The sequence below is a fragment of the Crocodylus siamensis genome, chromosome 4 (genome assembly GCF_052110815.1).
Source record: "Crocodylus siamensis isolate JL-2025a chromosome 4, ASM5211081v1, whole genome shotgun sequence".
Taxonomy (NCBI): domain Eukaryota; kingdom Metazoa; phylum Chordata; order Crocodylia; family Crocodylidae; genus Crocodylus; species Crocodylus siamensis.
Window position 1 is genome coordinate 246,791,010 of NC_143398.1, and position 26,545 is coordinate 246,817,554.

At 46.9% G+C, this 26,545-nt stretch overlaps 1 protein-coding gene across 2 annotated transcripts in view; it reads right to left on the reverse strand.

Annotated features, from left to right (window-relative positions):
- The window catches only part of USP37 (ubiquitin specific peptidase 37), a 46,778-nt gene that overhangs the window by 5,896 nt on the left and 14,337 nt on the right, over window positions 1–26,545 (reverse strand). The window contains exons 9-21 of one of the 2 annotated variants that reach the window (XM_090046145.1): window positions 26,028–26,189; window positions 25,215–25,346; window positions 23,613–23,736; window positions 23,102–23,307; window positions 19,945–20,062; window positions 19,266–19,345; window positions 17,459–17,623; window positions 16,153–16,221; window positions 14,063–14,225; window positions 11,210–11,465; window positions 5,979–6,145; window positions 2,408–2,468; window positions 115–230 (exon numbers count right to left, since the gene is read on the reverse strand). In XM_090046145.1, coding sequence (XP_089902271.1) covers window positions 115–230; window positions 2,408–2,468; window positions 5,979–6,145; window positions 11,210–11,465; window positions 14,063–14,225; window positions 16,153–16,221; window positions 17,459–17,623; window positions 19,266–19,345; window positions 19,945–20,062; window positions 23,102–23,307; window positions 23,613–23,736; window positions 25,215–25,346; window positions 26,028–26,189 — 1,819 coding nt within the window. The remainder of the gene's footprint in view (window positions 1–114; window positions 231–2,407; window positions 2,469–5,978; window positions 6,146–11,209; window positions 11,466–14,062; window positions 14,226–16,152; window positions 16,222–17,458; window positions 17,624–19,265; window positions 19,346–19,944; window positions 20,063–23,101; window positions 23,308–23,612; window positions 23,737–25,214; window positions 25,347–26,027; window positions 26,190–26,545) is intronic. The other variant, XM_090046146.1, reaches the window with a different exon arrangement.

Here is a 26,545-nt window from a genome sequence, read left to right on the forward strand (position 1 = left end):
CTCTTCTTGTGTCTTTTAAAGGTTAACAGATGCATTTGCTCCCAAACAGCAAGTGCTGAACAGCCGAACAAGCGGCTCGTTTCTCATTCAGCATCCAAAATCGCGGATTGCTACCTCAGCGTTTCTTTTCAGCTCTTCTGCTTCGGCGTCCGAGTACTCCATGTCAAGAACATCCTCATTCCCAGAGTCCTCGTCAGAGCCAACGCTGTCCAGAAGAGAGCTGTTAAACTCTAAATGGCACAAAGACAATGATGCTGTGTGAGAAAATGTGGCAGGAAATGTACGGGAAAGCAGGTGTGATCACAGAGCTTGCAGGGCCGTCCAACTCTACTAGCTGGCCCTAATGAAAATATTTAAAGTTTCACGGCTCCTCACGGATGAAAGCAAGGGGCTCTGGGCACTCCAAGAACTTGTCTATTATCTTGTCAGACAAAGAAAGTGAAATAACTTATGCTGTATACTGGATTCACAGAACAGAACCTACCTATAGCATGCAGATCCATCTACAAAGCTTCTACCCTTTTATTCAGTAGGTCAAATAAAAAATGCAGAAAGTCACTGCAATATGTAGGCTGCTTGGTAATTTTATTTTTTTTTAGCTTCCCTAGCTTAATTTGATTGTATAGTTATACATGCCATAAGCTCTGGGGGTCCCAGATCAAGTGAAACAATGGCACCTCTCTTACCGGGCTGGCTGTCGTGTCAGTGGAGAAGAGCTACGAACTGTCATTTCAAACCAGGCGCTATATTCACAGAGCGGCGTGCTCAGTTCAGACAGGCATCTGAGGCAGCTGTGAGTGGCTGTATGAGAGCCAGAAGGGCAGCAGTGTCCCCCTGGACACAGTATTCTCAGCTCACAGTGCTCTTAGGAGGATTTAACTTTGTACTAAACAAATCTACTTTGTGCAGCTCAGATGGACAAGAGCCTTCTGCTCTTCTGCTGTCCATGGCTAGCAGGGGGAACATGCTCTCTTTTTTAATTTAGGATCGTGCCAGCTATTGTGAAAATTCTTTGCCAAAGAGGTTCTTAAAGCCAGCCCTCCAAAAAAAAATAAACAAATAGATAAATAAAATAAAGCAGCAGCCGGTATTAATATAACAGCCTCCAGAAGTTTGTTCTCGAGTTGAATGGCTCTTAGCCAAGAAGGCTTTTCTGCCAGTGCTGATATATTTCATCACCAAAGAGAAATTCTGCCCTCTAAATAGGCCACATATGGAAACTCAGTGATAGATTAACTAAATCCCAGCCTGCTCCTAGCCTCTGGATTACGAGAATCCCATAAAGGGCCCTAGAAGAAAGTACTGCTGGCTGCTTGTTAAAACAGAACAGCTGCTTTGTAGAGAAAGGTTATTAGCAGACCCCTTTAGGCAGGTATCTGCTGACACTTATGAATGATGCGGTAGCTCATTGAAATTCATCTGACAAGGTTCAAGGCATGAAAGAAAATTAAGTGATTGCAAATCAAGAGGATACTGAAATCCCAATGCCAAGTTCTCTCAGGCTACTAAGGACTGAGAGTGGTAGGGACAATGCACACAGCCACCTGGAGAAGGCTGTTGTCTGGCTACAACTCCAAAGCTGGGGAGTGTGAAGTCAGGAAGGTGCCAACAACGCCCCAGGACACTGGCAGCAGAAACTGGCTGAATCTGAGCTAGGCCACACTGCACCACTGAATCTCCAACCCTGGGGTGCCATGAGATCCTTTTAAGCATGCCACAGAGTGCCAAGCAGTCGGGTGTTGGGTTGCAAACACTACAAGTGAATCACAAGATAAACAGAGTTTTCGAACAGAAATCCAGGGGCCACAAGCACTCTCTCCTGTTGTGTCCATCCGAGTTGTTCATAACAGAACGGCTCTAGTATTTTCTAGGGTCAAAAACCAATTAGTCAAGAACCAAGCAAAAGCTCAGAGCTTTTCCAAGGGGTCCCTTGAATCCAGTGAGGAGTGCCTTGAGTCTAGAAAGATTGAGAACTGCCATTTGATGAAATATAAAGTATTTCTCATTTTCCTGGATGAACAGGGGCACCCACATGTCAATCTAGCTAAGGTAACACTCTTCAGATGTCTCAGACGCAGGTGTCTCTTGCCATAGGGAGTTGGCTTTCAGGGAATGGAGAGTTTCAAAACCCATGTGTCAAATGTTTGCCAATGTTACTTAAAAAAAAAAAAAAAAAAGATGAATTAAAGGAATGAACCCCCCACTAAAAAAGCCTAGAACAGTTTCCACTTGAGGGATTTTCCCTGGCCCTTGTTTCCATAATGGAATGGAAACAAGAAAGCTGACACAAGCAGAGCGAAGTCCCATCAAAGAGAAAAAGGACAAACTCCCAGCTGCCTTTCAGAATCCCACGTGGATTTTGGGCCCCTGAAAAGCAGTGTTATGGAGGGAGTTAAATAAATTTCACCTTGCAGACTTAATTCAGTAGCTCGCTTGAGGTCATCATCTTCTTTCTGTTCTCGTGCCTCCTGATGGGAAGAGAATCAAACTTAGTTCGCAGAAGTCCCCGGCTGTTTAAAATTCTTGCAGTGTGCGTTCCCGCTGACACTGCGCTGCTCTGGTTTCTACAACAAACCTGACATTGTCAATTAAAAGTTCCACGCAAAGGAATGTTTGCAATCAGCTAGAGTCCAGTATTCCAGTGCAAGAGGCCCGGGGGATGGGCCTTAATTAAGACTCGTCAAAGCTGCTGACGACTTGGTATGCAGTGGAGCACGTCCTAGTTAACACCATGTGCTGTCTTTGGGTTGTTGGTTTGAAAAGCATCAGAGAGAGTTTGCGAGTCTTTTATCCAGCAAAAGACTTTCCCCAGTGCACAAAGCCCCTTGCGCTTTCAAAACCCCCCCTCAAAAACGGGGTGATTTTCTGTCTGAAATGTAGGACACAAGCCCCAAATTAAAGCAGTAAAATGTCTGCCATTTGTTTTAAAAGTGCTTGGAGTAACTGAGCCATCAGCTTCACAAAACTCAGGGAAAATTCTTCCTACTTTCCAACCCCAGGGAAAGATTTTGCAAACACTGGCATCAATGAGCAGTGATTGATGTTAGAATCAAAGCTTCTCACCTTCAATCCTAAAGCACTTGGGAATCTGCATTGCTCAGTGTCTGATGAAGTGAACTTGGGTTCAGGAATGCTTGGGAGCACTTTCTCTCTGTATGTATCTTATTTAGTCAGCCTATAAAGGTGCATATCTACCTTACCTCCTGACTGACTTCAGACTAACACAGCTAACTACCTCTCAGACCCAAAGCTGGTCACTTCAAACCCTGCTGAAGTTTTGGACGCATGCCCCTATGCTTCTCCCATCACCCTTCAAAGGGTTCCTTATAGTCACATTTATTCCAGTTGAAGAACAGGGCTGTGATTACTTCCAAAGCCAATCAGCATTGCTCCCCACATGTACTACATAGCAGGGCGATTCATCTCAAACATTTCACAACTGCACCATACCAGATGCCCCTTGACATCTCTTCCAATGCTGTTATTCAAAGTGGGCTCCTTAATTCAGGGTCTGAACACATCCCAGCGCCCTTGACCACAACCCTGTAACTCTGTACAATACAATCAAGTGTGCCAAGGGATTTGTGTTCCAGGCTGGGGACACAGGAGAGAGCAGGACACACTGGAGAGTCTAGCAGAGGGCAGTGAAAATGGTTTGGGGGGCTGGAGCACATGGCTTGTGAGGAGAGGCTGATGGAACTGGGCTGATTCAGTCTGGAGAAGAGAAGCAGGGGGGTGGGGGTAGAATTTGATAGCAGCCTTCAGCTCCCTGCAGGGGGGCTGCAAAGAGGATGGAGCTGGACTGGTCTCAGTGGAGGCAGATGACAGGACAAGGACCAATGGGCTCAAGTTGCAGCAAGAAACACTGAGGTTGGATATTAGGAAAAACTCTCTCGCTAGGAGGGTAGCAAAGCACTGGAACAGGCTACCCAGAGGTGGTGGAGTCTCCATCCCTGGAGGTTTTTTTGGACCTGGCTAGACAAAGTCCTGGCTGGGATGATGTAGCTGGGACTAGATGTGACCTCCTGAGGTACTTTCCAACTCTAATTTTCTAAGCCCCCACAGCTGGGAGCCCCATCAGCTGATCTGGGCTGCCAGCCACAGGGGCACCTGGCCACACGTTCAATTACAGGCATCATAGGAACCAGCTTCAAAAGTTATTCCACATTTTTTGTGGAAAAACTGTGTGGCTTATTCCTTATTTCAAGATGCCACTAACTGCTTTAACATGTGGCTGGGTTACAACTTAAGATGTGATTATTTTAACAGCAAAGCTTTTCCTAATTGTAAGGCAGTGGAACAGACTCCCAGGGAAGCTGGGGACTCTCCTTCACTGGGAAGTGTTTAAGAAGAGGTGGGACAGCCACTGGGCAGGAATGATCTAGGCATAGCAATATGTGCTTTACTATAGGGGTGTTCCAGGCTTCTGTGCTTTGCTGGTTGCCCCTGATCCCCTTTTCTGTTCCAAGTGTCAGGGTGTTTTTAAACCTTCCTTAAAGACACTGGGTGTTGGCTTCAGCCCAGGCTTGGGATGGGGACTGGGCTGTACCAATGCTCCTGCTGGGACCAACCTCGCAGGGTCCTTGCTAGATGGTCCTGGCTCCACCCAGGGTCAGACTGATGCCATATTTGGGGTCAGGAAGGAGTTCTACCCCATGGTCAGGTTGGTATGGACTGGGGGGCTTTGCTTTCCTCTGTAGTAGGAGCATGGCCTCTACCTGGAATCTCTTGGTGCATATTAGCAGCTTTTTACAGAAGCAGGTCATTGGCTGCTGTTGTTCCCCTGTTTCACCTGCACCAGGCTTGGGTCTGAGGTCTGGTGTTGTGTCAGGGTTGACAGCAGTCTTATGAAGGGTTTAGATTATGGATTAGTTTCGGGTGGTTTGGGCAGGGCTGATCCTACCTCATGCAGGGGGGCTGGCTAGATTTGACCTCTGGAGGTCCCTTCCAGCCCCACTTCTCCAGGATTTCTATTGATTGATTAATTCCTAGGTACAATGTGTGGCAGGGGCCTAAAGCACTTAGGAGTCTGTTTCAGTCAGGCAGATGCAACACTATGTCTGGCATGGAGTGCAACCATGAAAGAGTTAATTTCCAGGAATATGATGAAGGGTGAGGAGATTGTCCCCTGGCCCTTATGGCAAAGCCCAACCCCAGGATGGAGAACTGAAACATTAACACAAAGCAGACCAGCTTTTCTGTTCAACCTTCACCCTCCTGTACGGTAGCAGCGGTGACTATATCAATGACACACTAAGTTGACTCCAGGCTGTCTAAGTAAGTCTAGCCTGACATGCACACACAACACGGCAGGAACTCTCCGCACCTCTAGATGCCCACATATAACCAAGGGCATTCCCCTTGCCAAATCTGCATCTGACTGGTAGGTCGATTCCTGGTTAAGGCATCCCTGCAGCACAGGCCTGGAGTACACGGTCTCACAGCTGGAAATACATCAAGCTTCATCGGGTACAGAATGGGGCTACCTGTAGCTCAGTACCATGCTCTTCCTGGCCCTCGGTTTGAACTGGGTCTTTGGGTGCTCTGGGCTGTAACTCATGGTGCTAGCTTTGGACTTTTTTTCTGAGCAACCTGCCTGCACACCGCATGGGATCTCACAGCCATAGGGCGGCAGCTGATCACGGCCTGGTTTAAGTGAGGGATGCGGCTGAAAGGACTCTCTTGGTGTGGTGGTCTGCTGCTGGGGACCCAGCTCCTTGCACTCTTGTTAGACCTGGTTGCAAAGCCTTAATGGGATGTGAATTAGAGGGAGGGAAAGGAAACCAGCGCTTCCACGATTCCTCCTAAACTGTGTTTAATTTCAAGCCTGCTATTCATTCATTAGACTAACCCTGCTTTTCTGAGCCTACTCTCTTCCAGATTGGCATAACAGGGAGACCATGAGATGCCTGGGGACTGGGCCAACTTGCCCTTAAGTTCCTGGGGAGAGATGCAGGGGCAGGAAAATGTGCTCTTACTTGCTCTTGAAGGCTCTGAGCCAGTGCCTGCTGCAGTTCCTGCTCCTCTCTCTCCCGCTCCATGTCGTACTGTTGAAGCCAGTCGACCTCCCCCTGGGAGCCTTCCGGAGTTTTGTTTTCTTTATTCTCATCAAAATCCTTCGTGATTTCTGTAAAGTTGGCAGGACCTGAGGAAACCAAGAGGATATTTAGGTTCTTTTCCCCCCACTCCATTCTTTGTTTGTTACCAGCTAAACCCTTTCCACACTATTCAACTCCTGGGAGCACAGTGACGTCTACTGATGTGGGGCCCGTGTTGATTAGCTCTGGGAATTCATAGAAATCATACAGAAGTTGGGCTAGAAGGGACCTCCAAAGGTGAATTCATAGAATCACAGAGAAGGGTAGAGGGGGTAAAAAGAAAGTACTGGGTAATGTGAGGCCTCTGCAAAACACACTAGGAAATCTGGTCATCACATCAGAGGACAAAGCTAACCAATTTAACAATTTCTTTGCCTCCATTTTCCTGAGTGGGGACTGGATCAGCCCCCACACCGGGCCCTCTGCAGGCCCCAGGGGAGGCGCACCCAGGCCTAGCGTCAGGGAAGATCTAGTCAGGGAACACCTGGAGGGACTGGATGTATTTAAATCAGCAGGTCCAGATGATCCCCACCCCCGAGTGCTGAGGAAATTAGCTGAGGTCATTGCAGGACCCCTGGCACAGCTGTACGAGTACTTGTGGTGCTCTGGTGTGGTGCCAGAGGACTGGAAGAGGGCCAATGTGGTTCCCATTTTCAAAAAAGGGAGGAATGACGACCCAGGAAACTATAGGCTAGTTAGTCCTACCTCGATCCTGGGTAAGCTTTCTGAGAGAATTATCCTGGCCCATGTCCACCAGGGGCCGGGGAGGGAGGGAGGAGGAGATGCTCCAACACTGTCCCTCACACCATTCTTACTAAAAAACTAGGAGAGTGGTAGTGGACAGCTCATTTTCAACCTGGAGGGATGTAGGCAGTGGGGTCCCCCAGGGCTTGGTCCTCAGGCCCGTGCTGTTCAACATCTTCATCAGCAACTTGGATGAGGGGGTGAAAAGCACCATGTTCGAATTCGTGGGCGACATTAAGATGTGGGGAAGAAGTGGGCATACTAGACGGGAGGAATAGGCTGCTATCAGACCTAGACAGTTTACACGGGTGGGCAGATGAGAACAGGATGGGATTCAACACAGACAAGTGCAAGGTGCTGCACCTGGGGAGGAAGAACCAGCTCCATACCTACAGGCTGGGGAACTCCCTTTTCGTCAGTGCAGAGACAGAAAAGGACCCTGGAGACATCATTGAGGCCAAGATGAACATGGGCCGGCAGTGTGGGGATGCGGTCAGGAAGGCCAACCGCACCTTGTCGTGCATCCACAGATGCATCTCGAGCAGGGCCAGGGAGGTGATCCTCCCCCTCTATGTGGCACTGGCCAGGCCGCAGCTGGAGTACTGCATCCAGTTCTGGGCGCCGCACTGCAGGAGGGATGTGGACAGCATGGAGAGGGTCCAGAGGAGGCCACTCGCATGGTCAGGGGCAGCAGGGCAGGCCCTACGAGGAGAGGCGATGGGACCTGAACCTGTTCAGCCTCCACAAGATGAGGCTGAGGGGGATCTAGTGGCCTGTTACAAACTAGTTAGAGGGGATCAGCAGGCACTGGGGGAGTCCCTGTTCCCCCGAGCATGACCAGGAGTGACCAGGAATAACGGTCACAAGCTGGCAGAGGGAGATTCAGACTAGACATCAGGAGACGCGACTTCAGTCAGGGTTAGGATCTGGAACCAACTTCCAAGAGAAGGGGTGCTGGCTCCTACCCTGGGAGTCTTCAAAAGGAGGCTTGATGATCACCTTGCTGGGGCTTTTTGACCCCAGTACTTTTTCCTGCCATGGCAGGAGGTTGGACTTGATGATCTGCTCAGGTCCCTTCTGACCCTACTAACTATGAAATGGGGGGTGGAAGGGACATCCAGCCCAACTCCCTGCATGAGGCAGCATCAGCCTTGTCCAAACCATCCCAGACAAATCCACTGTCCAGCCTCTGAGCAACATGACAGTCACCCCTGACACAATCCAGGTATCACCCCTGCCCCTGACCCAGTGAAAACAGGGACCATGACAGCCTATGTCCTGCTTCTATAAAAGGTTGTTAATATACTTTCAAGAGACTCCAGTCAGAGGCCATGCTCCCCACTACAGAGGAAGGCAACCCCCGCAACCTCATCTGTACCAATTTGACCATAGTGTAAAATTCCTTTCTGACCCCAAATGTGGCTGTCTGACTCGAGCCCTAAAGGCTCAGGCTAAAGAGGTAAGATCCTCCAGCCAAGACCCTCTGGGCTTGAGTTTTAGCAAGAGCATTGGCACAGTCCAGTCAGGAGTCCCCAGTCTGGGCTGCAGCCAACACCCACTGCCTTAGAAAGACTTAAAAGCCCGTAGCCATGTAGCATTGGGCATTCCCATAAGTCCAGGAGAGAACTTCACAGGGATGCTAATGGCTGTGGGGACAAGCCACATTTTACTTTAAAAGAACCCCTGTTCTTGTCCTCACACTGGATGCCATCCCTTAAAGTGCACACTGGCATCTACCACAAGGAAGACTGAGCCAGAGTGGGGCTACTTAACAGGTGCTTGCCTTGATGGTGCCCCCTTGGAACGCAAAGAGGCAGCTCCACCCTCAGCATTCACATCTATTTTCCCTTAAAAATACAGAGGCCTCTAAGCCTGTCTTTGCTAGAGATGGTGGGAAGCAACAACATCTGAAATGCTGCAAGGGCTTCTTTTCAGGTTCCTAGGTCTCTTCGGGATTTCTAAGGGATTCTGAAAACAAGAAGGGCAAAAGCTTGCCGTTTACCTGTAAGGTATGTGCTATGGACAGGATAAGTGGGCTGAATCGCAGACGTTTGTGTTGGGGTGGGGGGCAAATAGTGAGATCCATTATTGCAGGCAAGATGTGGTCAGGCTCCGCTATGAGAACGAGTGGTCTCAACACACCTTCCCTAGTTTGACGTCATGCTGGAAACACAGGCTTCAGCATCTGTTCTAGTAATCACGAGGATTAGGGAAAGCAGAATTCCAGCCTCCGTGACCTCAAGTGCAGGCTTGCAATCCAGACCCATCTAATCCTCTTAGATGAATAACGAAAGGCTGGATTCATTACAGAGCTGCTGATGACTGCAAATTGAGACTTTTACTGGAAGCTGCAATGCTCCAGACCAGGGCTCCAAGTCGCACAGAAGAGGGGGCTGGGAACGGGCACCCTCTATCAGACTTAACACTAGCAAGGTCTCTCCCTGACTTTCTCTGAAAGCAAGAGAAGGGTGCGGTGCGTTTAACATGCCTGTTCACGGCCACTGACAATAGACCAAGGCACAGATGTACATACATTAAAGGCACGGAGGTTTTTCTACACTTGTATTGCTACCAAATCATGTGAGCATAGCAGCTTATATCAGCATGATTGACTAGCAATGCAATGATTACCTTGGCAATGTTTTCCAGGGTATAGCCTTCCTGTTCTTGAGTCTCCATGCGACACTGGTCAGGCCGCAATTGGAGTATTGCATCTAGTACTGGGCGCCACACTTTAAAAAGGATGTGGCCAGCCTGGAGAGAGTTCAGATGAGGGTCACCGGTTTGGTGAGAGGGCAGCAGGACAGGCCCTATGAGGAGAGACTGAGGGACCTGAATCTGTTCAGCCTCAGCAAGAGGAAGCTGGGGGGGTACCTGGTGGCTGCCTACAAACTCATCAGGGGAGATCATCAGCAAATAAGCAGAGCCTTTTTCTCCCCAGCACCACCTGGGGTGACAAGGAATAATGGCAATAAGCTGATGGAGAACCTGTTTAGGTCAGAGATCAGAAGGCAATATTTTACAGTTAGGGTGGCCAGAATCTGGAACCAACTTCCCAGGGAAGTGGTCATCGCCCCTACCTTGGGCAAATTCAAAAGAAGGTTGGATGATCACCTTGTCTGGGGTCTTGTGAACCCAGGATTCATTCCTGCCTGTGGCAGAGGGTCAGGCTAGATGATCTGATCAGGTCCCTCCTGACCCTAGCTACTATGAAACTATGAAGCTGAGCACATGGTCACTCAGGCTTACCAGCTTTACCATGCTCACTTCAGAGCACACACTAGTCTTCCCCAGACCTTGAGCAAGGTCCTGATGCATTACTCCTGTCAGACTCCTGCAGTGCTTAGTGGTGGGCAGCAAACAGGGCATATTTAAGTCAGGGTAGGACAAAAATTCACGTATCTGTCTCTAATACTGCCTAGGACAACAGAATTGCCTCCTAACTGACTCAGCTATCCCCACTGAAATCCATGGTCCCATCTGACAGTAATAACATCATCATTATCATTATTATTTAGGGCTGGATATTTGACCAGTCAAATAAAGTCTGGTCAATTGATTGGTCAAATATCAGACAAAAACTGTAGAAAATTGCCAATAGAACCAAATAATGCATAGCAAAAGCACAAAATTTCCATTAAGTGTCACCAAACGTCAGGAACATTAAAACAGCATGCAACTCTGGTGACTGGCAGGGCATAATATGCAAAGGTACGCTGGGGCTCCTTGTGCTGAAATGTATGCGTGCATGTGGGGACAGCAGGAGAGTGGGAGGGGTAGCGTTTTGGAAAGCAAACGCTCTCTCTTATGGACTGCAAGAACAAGTATGGTAAAAAAAAAATGTATATATAGTCTAGAGAAAAGGTCAAATTAAAGTATAAAACCCACTTATTTTTCACTACATAAGTGTTCTCAGTTATCCTTTGGGGAAAAAAATATCACTTCATACACAAAGGCCATCTTCAGACATTGCTGCTACACTGCTATCTGCTAATAGTTAGCTAGTCAGACAGTTTTTGGAAGCGAGTTGCACTCAACACAAAGCACTCGTTTTTGAATACTGCAACATGATTTAACATTGGGGTTAGGGGGCCAACTGGCATGTGTTAAACAGGAGGCTGAAAAATTTGCTAAATGTTGGTAGTGACCTTATATTATACTCTGTAAAACCTACAGACAACTGTTTCAAAGCTCAATATAGCAAGTAGCAGAGAATCCAGATGCCTCTCTGTACTCGTGCATCAGACTCTGTATGTGTAGTGCACTTATCTATATCATCCCTGTGTGATACCAATCTGCTGCTGTAAATGACCAGCTCTATAGTTACCGAAGTTCTGGTTCAGCAGAGAGACATTACTTGCCCCTACCTGATTCTGTAGCCATTTTGGGCTTCTCTGCCTCCACCGATTCCAGATTTTCTGGCAGTTCCTGGACCTCGTCTTCTCCGAAGCCAGTGTCAGGGCTGCTGGTGGGCTTATCTTCGTCATGGCTCAGAGTCAGCGAAGCTTCCCTTTTGCTGATCTCCAAGACAGCTGCTAACAGCTCATCCTCACTCATTCCATCAAAGCCAGCACTTCCCAGGTCAGCAGATTTATCACACTCTGCTTTATTTCTTTTTGAACCCTAGGGATGGAAAAACCCAGGGGGGGTCACTTTGGATTTACATGGATACGCACATTTTTCCCAGGTGAATCCAAAGGGGGAACCTGGGCTGCCAAATACTATTCACAGCTCAAATAGAAAAACATGCTGTCTTTTATACAATGCACTACATCTACAGCACACCACGTTCAAGTGATTATACAGCTTGGTATATTTACTGATTTTTAATGCAAGTCTTTCATATAGTTAAAAGCTGGTGAATAATGTATTTTTCCTCTTAGGAGATTTTAAGTCAGATATTTTCAAGCTACAATTTTGGATGGAACCTGAAATTCAATTGGAAAGGAAAAAAAGTTGTATATTATTGTTTCAAATACTATGGTTACTACAACTGTTATTATTATTATTTAGGGTTGGATATTTGACCAGCCAGGTAAAGTTTGGTCAACTGACTGGTCAAATAATCAGTCAAAAACTAGAAAATTGTCAATAGGTCCAAGTAATATACAGAAAAAGCAAAAACTGCCCCATTAAATGTGTCAAAAAACTGTTACATTATGCATTTGTCAAGAAAACTACAAAAATGTAGGGGTTTTTGGTAAAATTGCTATCATCTTTGACTGGTCAAAAAACATGTGGTCAACTGACAATATTTAACTAGCCAATTGATTGGCCTGCCAACCCAACTATTATTTATTAGCTAAATATAGTGACAGTGCTTTGGATATGTAAAAGTGTCTCAAAACATGTTTTGCAGTTTGGAATAACTAATTGATTAGAGAGAAAAAGTACTGTCCTATGGTTAGTGAATTCGGTTCTTATCACCATTTCCTCTAGACCAGGAGAGCTGGTAGATCCCATCCGTACACACATCATCTTTACTGGTGTGTGTGTGTGTGTGATGGAGTGTGATGTAACATCAACACCGTTTGGTGCAAGAACATGATTCCGAAGATAAACCTGGAGATTTCAGTGTTAAAAACATTTTGCCCTGATGTGGTCTTTCTGAGAGGTCTTCCCACAGAATTATTTTCTATGATCTGACAACAGTCAAAAACTGAGTGAAACCTAAGAGATGACATTTCCCACGTGGGGCCTTGAGCCTAACAAGGTTGAGAACCACTGATTTAAGCACTTGGTGCACAGTGAAATTTTTCCCTGTCTATCAGCTATAACAGGACCACAGTCCAAAAGATGTTGCTTAGCTCAAGTCCACAAAGCATCTAAACTGCATGCTGTATTCCCTGCCTCGTTTGTCTCAGTCCCCAGTTAAACAAAGATATTTACTGGGTAATTTTACTAGTGATGACTCCCATCATCATGTTTCTGTCAGTGCACAGCTTCAGTAAGAAAGTCATTCAGATGCCCTAGGGATTGTCTGAACACCATGTCTTGTAGCTGGCACACCTGACCTAAAGCCTTTGCTTCCAACAAGACACAAGACAATTGATGATCCTGGCTCAGGCTGGGAGTTAGAGAAGTAGGACTTCCAGAGGTCATCTAGTTTAATTTTATGAGTCTATGAACCATACAAAGAAATCAATTAGCCAACACAGTAAAAAGCACCCCCATTTAGCACTGCGGTGGTAGTTATGAGCCAATAATATATACGCATGTTTCATGTTGTCTGTGCTAGACAGGAGATCACAGACACTAGGTTGCAAGGGATTTGGGAGGTTCCGAGGGTTTGTTTGTGACTCTGAGGACACTGCTACACACTGAAATTACAGCTGGATAGAAACCAGCACTAGAGTTGTTACACATTTTTAAAGCACTGACTTTATAGCTGGTTGGTTCTTTGTATCATTGGAAAGTAATTTTGATCATGTGATAATTACTTGCCACATGGCCAGTCTAAATTTATTGCGTGATTAAATCTGCGGAAAAGGACCTGGGAGCGTGACAGTGGATGATAAGCTAAATATGAGCCAACAGTGCGTCCTTATTGTGAAGGTGGCTAATGGCATCCTGGGCTACATTAATAGGAATGTTGCCAGCGGATCAAGGAAAGAGATTATTCCCGTTTATTCAGCACTGGTGAGGACACATCTGGAGTCCTGCATCCAGTTTTGAGGCACCCACTACAGAAATGATGTGGACAAGTTGAAGCAAGTCCAGTGGAAGGCAATGAAAATGGTTCAGGAGCTGGGGCACATGATTCAAGGAGCGCTTGAGGGAACTGGGCTTATTCAGTCTGGAGAAGAGAAGACTGAGGGGGAACTGAATAGCAACCTTCAACTCCTGGCAGGGAGGTTGCAAAGAGGATGGAGCTGGACTGTTCTTAGTGGTGGCAGGTGGCAGATGACAAGGAGCAATGGGCTCAAGTTGCAGCAAGGGAAGCTGAGGTTGGATATTAGGGAAAAAAAAGTCTCACAAGAAGGGTAGTAAAAGCACTGGAACAGGCTCGCCAGAGAGGTGGTGGAGACCTGTGTAGACAAAGCCTTGTCTGGGATGATATAGTTGGGCTGGTCCTGCTTTGAGCAGGGGGTTGGACTCTTCCAACCCTCATTTTCTATGATTAACCAGTCAACTGCATAATAGATGTAACATGTAGCAAGGCCCTAGCTAATAGGAAACTGCCTGCATTGCAAATTGTATGGAGGGGAGCAGACCCTTACCTTTTCTGGATCTTCTGGTGGTGCCTGTTGCTGCTGAGGAAGTTCTCTGATGGTTACATCACACAACCTTTGGCTGTGGGCCACAGAGCGCTTCAATGGTTCATCATCGCTGTCTGAATCCATGCAGAGCATGGCCGAGCTCTTTGATTTGAAGGTGTACTTTCTGAAAATTAAAGATACTGCCAGGATTCCCCAGTGCTGGAGAAAAGTTTAACTCACAACCCCATCTTCAAAAAAAAATAAAATTCAGATATTGGTGAAACAGGCTGCAGGGTCAAGGAGCTGTAAGACCCAACTGAAATCTGCTACATGGGAAAATCTATTAACTTAAGAACGTAAGAGTTGCCATTTACTGGGTCAGACCGTAGGTCCTTCTTGCCTCGTCTCCTTTGTCACACAGTGGCAGAGAGAGGCGGCTGGAAGGGAGAATGAATTGGACTGCCTAGGGATTTTCCCCCATTCCTCTCTCTTGCAGCCTCCAGCATTTCATTTAAAGTCCAGCTCCGATTCAGAGGCTGCGCCCCTCGCCTCGTACTCAAACTGTCTATAAACCGTCAGTAAACTGACCAAGGGGGACCAGCAGGCAATGGGAGAGTCCCTGTTCCCGAGCACTACCGGGAGTAACAAGGAATAACGGCCAGAAGTTGATCGGGAATAGATTTAGGCTAGATATCAGAAAGCACTACTTCACAGCCAGGGCAGCTAGGATCTGGAACCAACTTCCAAGGGAAGTGGTGCTCACTCCTACCCTGGGGGTCTTCAAAAAGGAGGCTAGATAGACACCTAGCCGGGGTCATTTGACCCCAGCATTCTTTCCTGCCCATGGCAGGGGGTCGGACTTGATGATCTCCTCAAGTCCCTTCTGAGAAGGAGGGAAGGAGCTGACATGCTCCGAAGCTCCCCACCCCGAAGCAATCACATTCAAGCCCCACTCTCAGACCAAGAGCGCGGGACGAACTCGTGCCTCTGCCAGGTGCAGGGACGAAGGTGGGGCCCAGACGGAGAGGGCCAACATAAAGGAGGCGCCGGCGGCAAGCAGAGGGGAACCGGAAGAAGGCGGAGGAGGAGCCGATACCGGCGGGAGCACACGTGGGCGGATGCGAGCCGTCCTGAGACGCGGCAGGACCTTCTGGGGTAAGGGTAAAACCCAACGGGGCACGGGAGCCAAGTCAAGCGGCCCAGTGAGGCGGCAGACTGTTTGATGCGGCCTGGAGCGGCTAGACCCGGCAGGAGCCAGGAACCTTATATACAGTAATATGGGGGCACTCACAGACGGTGAAACTGCCTCACCCATAATCAGGAGGACCGAGTGGCCTCCGGAAGCCCTGGGGAGGGCTGAAGAGCTCAAAGAGAGCCAGAGAAAGGGTGCCAGCACCCCAGCATACAGGGTAATACCATGGAAGGCGGCTGAGAGACCAAGCTGCCCCTGGCTCTAGGGAATCCCTGGCTGTGAACTTTGTGTTGACCTTTGCATTTCTTTTACGGACGTATTGATCGTTATTCTGACGAGTGACCAGCCCAGATTGGCGGTCACCATCCTGGCGGTACGGGCGAGGGTGTAGGGGAGGCGGAGCCCTCATCGACAGGACCCCATGAACAGGAGGAGTCTCACTTCTGGACTGGCACATGCTAGACATTCGAAAACTGAACCAGATTACAATCACAGTCGTGCCAGGCAAGTCAGACGCGTGCGACCACAGGTGAGAGACCCTTAGCCAGCGGGAGGCAGTCCCGACGCAGGGAGGGGTGGCTACCTCGGAACCACCCTCCCACACCTTCTGACCCTACCAACTACAAAACTATGAATAGCTCCTGATGCCCCTTTTCTCTAAGAACGTGTCTGAACCCCTGGCGAATCTGGCTGAACTCTCAGCTTCCACCACATCTGGTGGCAACAAGTTTCACCCTTTAATTCCACACGGGGTGAAAAAGCAGTAAATAAGTAAAAACAAAAAACACGAGAGGGGATTTGAATGGATATAAAGAAGATCCCGCAGCATTGGAGAAAGGCAAGGAAAAAAAAAAAGTAACCACGCTAGGAGCTTTTCAGAGAACTCCCTCACAGACAAAATTGTGGAATTGCAACTCACCTACAAGGTGTGGAAGTGCTTATCATGGTGCAGGAATTCACCATCTGAGAGGCTTTCAATGGTCGAGATCTATTAAAAAAAAGCAAAGCACTTATTGCCATATTTATACACATAGAAGAAACCCTACAGAACTCACCTGCTACGTATGCGTGTTCAGGACCTGAAAACCATGACCTCCTCTGGCAGGTTGCATCAATTATTCTAATTCAGCTTCTCCTCAAATTTCCCATTCCACTGCAACCTCACCTGAGCACCCCCTAGTTCCTCACACCTACAGTTGTCAGGGGACTGCCATTGTTTCAGCCTTGTCCAAGCAACATAGAAGACTGCCCCCAACAAAAGACTGCTCTTCCAGCCTACTGATGATGCAGCCGGATTCCATCTCTCCAGCTAATCAGGAGGAAACATTAGGCTTGAAAAATGTGAGTCCCATTAAAACCTACTAGAAATACCATCCTCCCAAAGATGCTTGAAGATATTTTTGTCCTGGTCAGTGGTTAGAACTGCCGATTACTAAAACAGATGCTGAAAACCCTTTGTGTTAACCTCAAATGCTGCTCTCTATGTTCAAGACTATATCTGAAATAAATATGCCATGGCTGAATGGATTAACTACACTACCTCACTGTGGGACTGAATAGAAGCCAGCAGCATGCCCTTGATGCAAAGCAGGCTAACTCCGTAACTGATGAATCATCCTGGGGCAACAGGCAAATGATTCTCACTTTTATAGGGGAAACTGAGGGCCAGGGATGCATATTCCCTGCTTCAGATGTATTACAAGGACAAATATACTATGTAAAGTGCCTGGATACTAGGATGATAAACACTGTGGAAAAGCTTTATAAATGAATAAATGACCGGGAGTGGTGGGGGGGGGTGTTAGGGAAAGTCAGTATAGACTGGACACTAAGTGACATCCCATGGCAAAAGCCAAGGTGTGCCTAACACAAAGCTAACTGCAACAGAGCATCTGCACTGCAGCTGACACTGAATTACAGTGTGTACTGACAGCAGTTTCCTAGCACACAGCCCATCCTCCAGAGCCTGGCCCAGCACCATTGCACAGGTTATTTTGCAGACAGTGTCCCATCCTAGCTTCAAGTCTCCAAAGCCAGCCCTGCTGCATCATGAGATGTAATCCTCTCTTGCCTCTATGGGGCTCTTCTACAAGAGGGTGCCAAGCAAAGGTTGGATGGGGACTACACCTGATACATAACTGCTCAGGGCAACAGACTCCCTGATGCGTTGGGCGCTTAATAGCCTGGGATCTACCACCATCACCAATTCAATGTTGCACACTTACATTGCAGAATGTGCACTCCAGCCCAGAGTATGTGGCGGCCTGGTGCCTTCTGTGCAGTGCCATAACAAGGTCAAGTATCTTGGTATAACCACCTGCTGCCCAACTTTGTGATTGAGGGAGAGTGCTACATTGAAGCTGTATCGTTTCAGGTGAAGAATCAAGACCCTGAAAGATATAAAAGGGGAGGCATGATTAGCTCCATGAAGGTCAAGACCAGAGCGCAGGTAAGGTGGAAACGAAGAGACACCTGAAACCCAGTTTGCTCTTCTACAGAATATACTCACCTCAGTTTCAAATATATTTTAATTTTAGCTCAGCCTCTCATTTTTGTGATGAGATTCTGAATGCCATGACTGACTGTTATATGCTAGGGAGGAAGTCTGAGGTACGTATAGGTGTCACCCCCACAGTCCCTGGACTTTGGGCTAGTTGGGATCTATAAGTCTAGTAATATCATTAGGACAAAACAAGAAGCACAGATACAGTGTACCCAAAGCGGGGAGTGGGGTTGTGCAGTCTGATCACTACTGTTCTCTAGCAAGATACCAGTGCTGCAGACCAGGGAAACACCCTGTGGTGGTGAGGACAGGCAGACTTTCCCAATGAAAGGATTCCTACTTCAAAAAATCAGCATCATTTTACTCTAATCCAGACTGAACTGAAGCCAACTGGCTTTTATTCAGGCCCTTGTTTCTCCCAGAGAATGGCCGAGCTAAGAAACTGCTCTGAACAAAGCCAGAAGACAGGCATGAGCATGGTCCTCTTCACAAACACGTGCCTTTGTCCTGTGGGAAATCTTCTGCCTTGCACAGCTATTAGTGCTCTCTATTTAGACCAGGTAGCAGCTATGCAGTGGTACTAGGATTTCTATTGCAACAGTGCCTTTATTGGGAGAATCTGTCAGGCTCTGACTTCTCAGAGAGAAAGTGATTTATCGGAAAAGCTCTGCTCACTTCCTCAAAGCCCCAGTCACTGTGAGGTAAAAGCACAAGTGCCAAGGAGGAAAGAAGCAGCTGCTGAGCTCAACTGGACAGCTCTTCTCCTTGCGCGAGCATATGGAAAACAGCATCTTTTCAACGTCACTTCTGACAAATTCCTAAAGTTTAAGCAAAAGTTTCAAAAGGGGCCTGGAGAAATTCTTTGAGAACAGGTTTGTCAGTGGGTATTCAACATGGCAGTTGGGGGTGCAACCTCAATATCCATAGGCCTCTGAATGCTGGAAGCCAAAGGGGGATAGAGGTAGGGGACAGATAAGTCTGGATACGTCCTCAATACTGTAATGCAAGAGTGATGTTGTAGCTGTGATGGTCCAGCCCTGATGAAGGATGTCTTACATTCAAAAACTTGTGTAACTTTATCCCAACTACACAGTAGGTCCAAGAAAAGACACCACCCTAAGAAATCCTTGCCTTTATATACATACTCTTCCTTAGCGCCCACTTTCTGGCACTGTGAGAGACTGGATAATGGGCTAGCTGGACCTGTGCTTAGACCCAGTCTGGCATCTCTGATATTCTTACATCAGTGGGCAAAACCTCTTCATTTTGCAGAAAATCAGAAATCCAGAAACGGAACCTGAGGGAGGCAGTCTGAGCTGTCTCTCCCCCAGTTCAGCCCACCAAGCCCAACAAATTTTAAGTGTTAGCACACAGAATGATTTACTTAACAGCTAAAAAGACAAGAAATAACGGTATGAGGAATGGGGGGGGAAAAAAAAACAAAACCAGAGACCGCTGGTGTCTTGGAAGACTGGGCAGATTCAGGGAAGACTCGAATCAAGGGGGGATCAACAGAGTTATCCACTTACCTCGGAAGCCTGTTGAACTTGTGTGTGACAATGGCGGACTTTCCATTGCACTTCTCACAGGAATACTCAATCTCCTCTGCCTATTTAAGACAAGGCAAACCAAAGACCAGACAATGAATCAAACAATCAGATGGCTTCTGCAGTCCACTAGGTTTCTCTGAAGAGAGTAGTCATCTTTAAGGCTTATTTATTAACTCTCATTTTATTTCAACAAGACACACCAGAAAATGAATGACATAAGCTAGTGATTCTCAACCAGGGCTCTAGGGCACCCTGGGGTGCCATGAGATCTTTTGAAGGAGGAGATGCATGCAGGCTCATGCTCCTCCCTGCCTGGCTGCTGCCCTACAACTCTACAAGGGGGTAAACACTAACACTGTTGTAAAGTGTCAGGAGCACTGCAAAGCTCAGATATTGTCTATGCAACACTTTGAACACAACTAATGTATAGGACTTCTCACTGCAATCTCCACAAAGGAGTGCAAGCTCATGTATTTCATGCCCACATCCCGTTAGAAAGGCCCAGTAAGAGTGGTGCAAGAAACACCCTCTCTCTCATTTTTAGCAAAAATGCAGAATTAAGTCCTGTTAGTTTCAACTATACAGTGGGGGGAGGGTGGGAGCATGCACATATGTGGGTATGTACATGTACTGAGATGAAAATAGTAGCATTACATACCCTAAAAAAGAGATCAAGGGAATCCTGAATGGACCGGGAAGGAAGAAACTTCTTTCTTCGAGGAAGGTCAATGGACAAATCGTTAAATTGTTCACGTTTAGTGACCGTTTCACCACACCTGTAACAGAAAGAGACATCATTCTTAGTCTAAAACAAGCCTGAAAGCTCTCAGAACTGACATGGTGCAACTAACCTTTCCCCAAAAGAAAGTACTATCCTGATTCAACTCCTCAGGACGATAGTGTGTCACTGATTTGTAAGAGCTTACTCTTGGATTTGGGAAACTTAGCTTTGAAGTATAAAATATCACATGAAACACAGTCTGACAACAAACACAAGACCAGACGCCACAGAACTATTTTGGAGTAGCCCAGCGATCTGTCACATAGGAAATCAAAGCAGCTGGTGGCATAGTTGAAGAAAACCTCCACCTGTACCCATCCTTCTATCAGGGAAAAGCAGCAGCTCATTTTTGGAGGAAGAGCAGGAAGAAATCCAGAAGATGCCTTTACACATGAATTTTCCTGCTAGAAAATCTAGAACCCAATTAATTTGTCTGATGTCAAGTTGCATATGAACCAGCCTGCAATTATTTTAAGTGCACGATTTAATACACCCAGTTCAACATGAACTGCACAATAGCGCGTATGAAACCTCCACAAAGCACCCAACCAGCTAACCAAGTGCCAACCATGGATGGCATTGTCCAGGGACAGCAAATGACCAGGCAGATACACAGATTCAACATACCCAACTGATCATTACAGAAACCACAGGAAGGGTCCTTTCCCTGTAAAAACCCATGAAGAGAGAGACAGAAAAAATATGGCCTTCCCTGGTCTGGAAGGAGATCTAGTTTCAGTGATCCCCTTGCTGTAAAGCCTTGATCTGGTGTAGGAGACACAGACTGGGAAGCAAGGAAGTTTTTACACCAAATCTGCATAAATTAAAAGCTAGCAGCCTGCTTCAAAAAGAGTGTAACGGAAGAGAGCAGCGTGGGACAAGGTTTGTTCTCAAGTGTACTCACAATGGACATGTTGCCCTATGCAGGCTGCATCAAGCACTTTGAAGATCTTTATTTCTGTTCATCTTGTATATGTATATGCTAAAAAGGAGGCTTATACCCAGTGGAAAGAAGGGGTCATCACCAGGGAGGACTATTCTGTAGTTGCTCAGGGATGTAGCGGGGCAGTTAGGAAGGCCAAGGCGGAGATGGAACTGGGACTAGCTTCCCAGATTAAGGACAATAAGAAGTCTTTTTTTAAATACATAGGGGGTAAAAAGAAGGTCCCGGGTAGGACAACATGGGTAACTTGGTCGTCACACCAGACGACAAAGCTAACATGTTTAACGATTTCTTTGCCTCCATCTTCCTAAGTAGGGACCAGAACAGCCACCTCCCTGCTGGGCCCCCCTCGGGCCCCGGGGGAGGCACACATGGGCCACGGGTTAGTGAGGATTTAGTTAGGGAGCTTCTGGAGGGGTTGGACGTATTCAAGTCAGCCGGCCTGGATGATCTCCACCCTAGAGTTCTAAAGGAACTGGCCGAGGTCATTGCAAGTCCCCTGGCACAACTTTACGAGCTCTCGTGGTGCTCTGGTGAGGTACTGGAGGACTGGAAGAGGGCCAATGTGGTTCCCATCTTCAAAAAAGGCAGGAAGGAGGACCCGGGAAACTATAGGCCGGTTAGTCTTACCTCGATCCTAGGCAAGCTGTTTGAGAAAATTATGCTAGCACACATCCAGGAGGGGCCAGCAGGAGACTGCATGCTTAGGGGCAACCAACATGGGTTCATCAGTGGCAGGTCCTGTCAGACCAACCTGGTGGCCTTTTATGATCAGATCACCAGATCGTTAGACGCAGGGGTTGCAGTGGATATAATCTTCCTGGACTTCCGGAAGGCTTTTGACACTGTCTCTCACCCTGTTCTCATTAAGAAATTGGGGGGCTGTGGTGTAGACACCCACACAGTCAAATGGGTCGCCAACTGGCTGGAGGGCCGCACCCAGAGGGTGGTAGTGGATGGGTCCTTCTCAACCTGGAAGGACGTGGGCAGCGGGGTTCCGCAGGGCTCGGTCCTCGGGCCCGCACTGTTCAACATCTTCATCAGCGATTTGGATGAGGGGGTAAAAAGCACCCTGTTCAAATTTGCTGATGACACTAAGATGTGGGGGGACGTGGGTACGTTGGAAGGATGCAAAAGGCTACAATCAGACCTCGACAGGTTACAAGGGTGGGCGGACGAGAATAGGATGGGTTTCAACACAGACAAGTGCAAGGTGATGCACCTTGGGAGGAACAATCGGCACCATACCTACAGGTTGGGGAACTCCCCTCTTATCAGCACAGAGGCGGAAAGGGATCTGGGGGACATCACTGACTCCAAGATGAACATGGGCCGGCAGTGTGGGGAGGCAGTCAGGAAGGCCAACCGCACCTTGGCATGCATCCACAGATGCATCTCGAGCAGGTCCAAGGAGGTGATCCTCCCCCTCTATGCGGCACTGGTCAGGCCGCAGCTGGAGTACTGCGTCCAGTTCTGGGCGCCACACTTCAAGAGGGATGTTGACAGCATGGAGAGGGTCCAGGGGAGGGCCACTCGTATGATCAGGGGACAGCAGGGCAGGCCCTATGAGGACAGGCTGTGGGACCTGAACCTGTTCAGCCTCCAAAAGAGAAGACTGAGGGGGGATCTTGTGGCCTGTTATAAACTAGTCAGGGGGGATCAGCAGGCATTGGGGAAGTCACTGTTTCCCCGAGCACCGCCAGGAGTGACTAGGAATAACGGTCACAAGCTGGCAGAGGGTAGATTTAGGTTAGATATCAGGAGGCGCTACTTCACAGTCAGGGCGGCTAGGGTCTGGGACCAGCTTCCAAGAGAAGTGGTGCAGGCTCTTACCCTGGGGGTGTTTAAGAGGAGGTTAGATGAACATCTTGCTGGGGTCATTTGACCCCAGTATTCTTTCCTGCCATGGCAGGGGGTCAGACATGATCTGCTCAGGTCCCTTCCGACCCTACAAACTATGAAACTATGTGGGAAGGTGGAGGGAAAGCCTGCTTAGTTCTAGCCTTGGTTGTTGGTCTGCGGGCATCCAAAGAGGTCACAGAATAAGAACACTTTCCTCCTAAAATGAGAGACTTCTTAAAATCAACTTACACTTTACATATGATTGAATGCTGAACCTCAAACTCTAAGTTAGTGATAACTGGACAAGTGTAAACTTTGGTAGCCAAGAGGGCATCCGAAGCCCGTCCTGGGGAGTTGTCTTCACTCAGTGCAGGCTCACTCTTCCAAGTTTTATTTAGCTTTTCCATGTCTTCCTTCAGCTGATCCAAGCACTGGCTCAAGAACTCATGGGCATCCTGGAAATAGTACAAATGAATCCAGTCATTTAAGCCAATGAGTGTATGCTCTCAAACTTTAATATATACATGTATAAATATGCACCAGAAAAAAAAAACAACAACATATAGACTAACTGCCACCGACTTAGATAGGATCATGTGAGAGATCTAATACAACTACAAATCCAATGGGCAGCCATTTCTTTTAATTAACAACTAAAATTGCAAGCAATAAGCTTCCAGGGGGCTCCAATTCGGTCAAATGCAATTCCTAACTCAATGCACAATGCATACAAATGATTCCTAGAAGACAGAGCACTTACATTCTGCATGTAACCAGAAAATCTCTCCGCAGTAGCTGAAATGGCACTTTTCACCTTCTTGAGCAGCTCTTTCTTTACCTCAGGGCTGCACACATCCTTTTTAGCAAGCAGATGGGCAAAGCGTCTGGAGAAATTAATGCAATGAAAGGTCGGTTGCCTTTCCAAAGTTTTGGACAGGTAGAGCAAACCGCAAGATTTCTACCACGAAAATGTTCATGCTGCCTGTTTTCTATTGGGGGGATGATAGAGGGGTGGGATGGTATAAAAATTGCTCAGGCACAGGGAAACAGATGCTCTTTTTGTGTTTCAGGTGTTTTAAAATGTAAGACCTCATGCCACAATTTCAGTGGGATTCAAACAGTCTTCTATGTAACCATCAACAGAAAAATGTGTTATGTTAAATTATTTACGAAATCAGATGACATCAAAACAAGCAACCTGAGTAGTTAACCTTAATTCTCACAGCCAATAAAAAACTTTTGTAAATGTCAATTCGACTCAGTGCTGTCTTATTTTTTTGCAATCAAGTTGCAACATACAGCAGTTATAAAACTAACTCAAGAGGCCAGAGAAACTCAAGAGCTTCTTCTTTCAATCTACATAAAATCATTCTTGGCAACCTTATTAATAAGCCACTGGTGCAACTGCTCTTTCCTCCTCCTGATTACCATAATCTAATCACTTTCACAATGGGAAGATTCCCTCAAGTGTAATGCTTTCAAATTGAAAAAAACTATCTAACCATCACCCCTAGATAAGGAGAAAACCACCCCCCTCAGTCACATGCCCATTATTCCAATAAGGAAAGAAAACTAGGATTTTTCATTTAACAAGGGATGTGGATACTTTGCATGAAACAAAGCAACATCATTAAAGACAAGTGCTATGGAGCAATTAGTGTGTTCTATTGTACTTAAGGACTAGATCAGCCCCCTCCCCCACTATTTCCCACCCCCTTTGGAACAGCCAGTGGGTCACAAGATTCACCCAGAGTTGCCCAGACAATTAGCACCAGCTATAGAAGCCTTATTGCAAATACTGAGGAGGGGATATTTCAAAAAGGCATATGGAACAACTTCCAAGTCTAAACAGTGTAGGAAGAATTCACAGACTTCAAGAAAGATATATCCAGAAACAGAAAGAAACCAGAGACAGGAAACGTACGTTTCATGCATGTGGCTTTTATGTGAGAGGCAAGGATTTCTTAGAGTGATCTATTTTCTTGGACCTACTGTACAGTTGTGAAAGAGTTAGACAAGCTTTTGAACAGAAGATATATATACATATGATGCAATGAAGAAAGCCTTGCTTTCAAAACCTTCTCTCCCAACTATAAAATTGGTCCGATAAAAGGCATCACCCTAAGAAATCCTTTCTGGATCATCATGGTTATATCACTCTTTTGCTACCATCAGAAACAAACAATTTCCATGGAAGAAAAGGTCAGAACCTAGTCTCTTCTTTCTATATTTCAGCTACAGAATCAAGAGTCATCTGCTCATGCTCAAGTGTCATGCTCTACAAACGTACCCCAGTGCCGAGGAATTAAGTTCATTTTCCAGCAAGAGGAGAAATTAGCCAACCCCAGCAGATGAATTTTACCTGATAAGTGCATTGAGTGGAATCTTCTTCCATGGGATGCCCTGCTTAAGTAAATCATTAGCAAATGACTGAATTGAAAACAAGGACTGCAAAATGGCATTCATGTAGCAGGTGTTCCCTAAGTTGGAAAACCTGAAAAGAAGGACAAGGGATATTAGTGAAACAGGGAATTATGAACACGTCATTCACAGTCCCAGCTGTCTGTCATAGGTGCCACGACTCCTCTTGTAACAGTCCAGTTTTTCATCTAGCCTGTATGCTATTCACAGCAGGGACTGTACCATTGTATGTATTTTGGATAGCATAGGTGGCTATTTCTACCAACTAGGTGTGCATAGCATTTTAACCTATTTGCCTATATTTGGTATGGAGAAAAGTTTTCAAAGCAGCACATTCCTTCAGTAAGTTGGTAGGATTCACTGTGACACCTTCATATTATAAAATTTCAATTCCCCAATATGACAGGGGTTCTCAAACTTTGTGATACCATGACTCTGAGTGCCGGATGGTGGCAGACAGGGAGCTTGCACGCAGCAGTCACTATCCACCACTTCAAGCTGCGCACCACTTCCCTGCACCACCACATGTACCTCCCGGGAAGTTTGCAGCCCCCTTTTAAGTTGCTCGCAGCCCCCGGGTGGAGGATCACAACTCAGTTTGAGAACCTCTGATCTAGGAAATATTCCTTCTTTCAGCATGATTCTCATGGATTGTAGAAAAATGCAGAATCATTTGTAGGGGAACCAGTACCCTTCACTTTGTGCACATCCCAATGACACAAAAATGTCTAACAACAACACAGCTGAAACTCACCCTTGGAGCTGTTGCTGCGGATGGGTGGAAAGGGGCACTCTAAGTTTGTTCCAGCCTGTGTAGTCTTGGTTAGACCTCATTTTTTTCACAGACAGAGGGGCTGGCTGAGAGAGAAAGCCCAAGCTTCTTTTGGCTGAGGGTGCCTGACTCGACATGCTGGACCTAAGTGAGGAAAAAGTGGAAAATGTAAATTTTTGAAAGCACCTCATTTCATCAGCAGTAGCTTGTGACACAGGATTTGTTTCACTGCTGGAAGAACAGCATCTTTCCAGTGAAGTGAAGCTGTCAGGGGGTCAAGACAGCATATTGCAAAACAGCGAGCTATGGTTGGGAGGAAAAAACTCTGTCCAGGACACCAAGTAAGCCCCTTTCTGATGGAAAAACTCCTCTGAATCTCAGATGTTCAGGCAAGACAAACATGCTCTTTGGTTTTAGTCTCACTTGACGAGTTTGCTGTTTGAAGGAGCAACAGTCCTGTGGTAAAAGCACTAGACCACAACTAAGGAGATCCGGTTTAA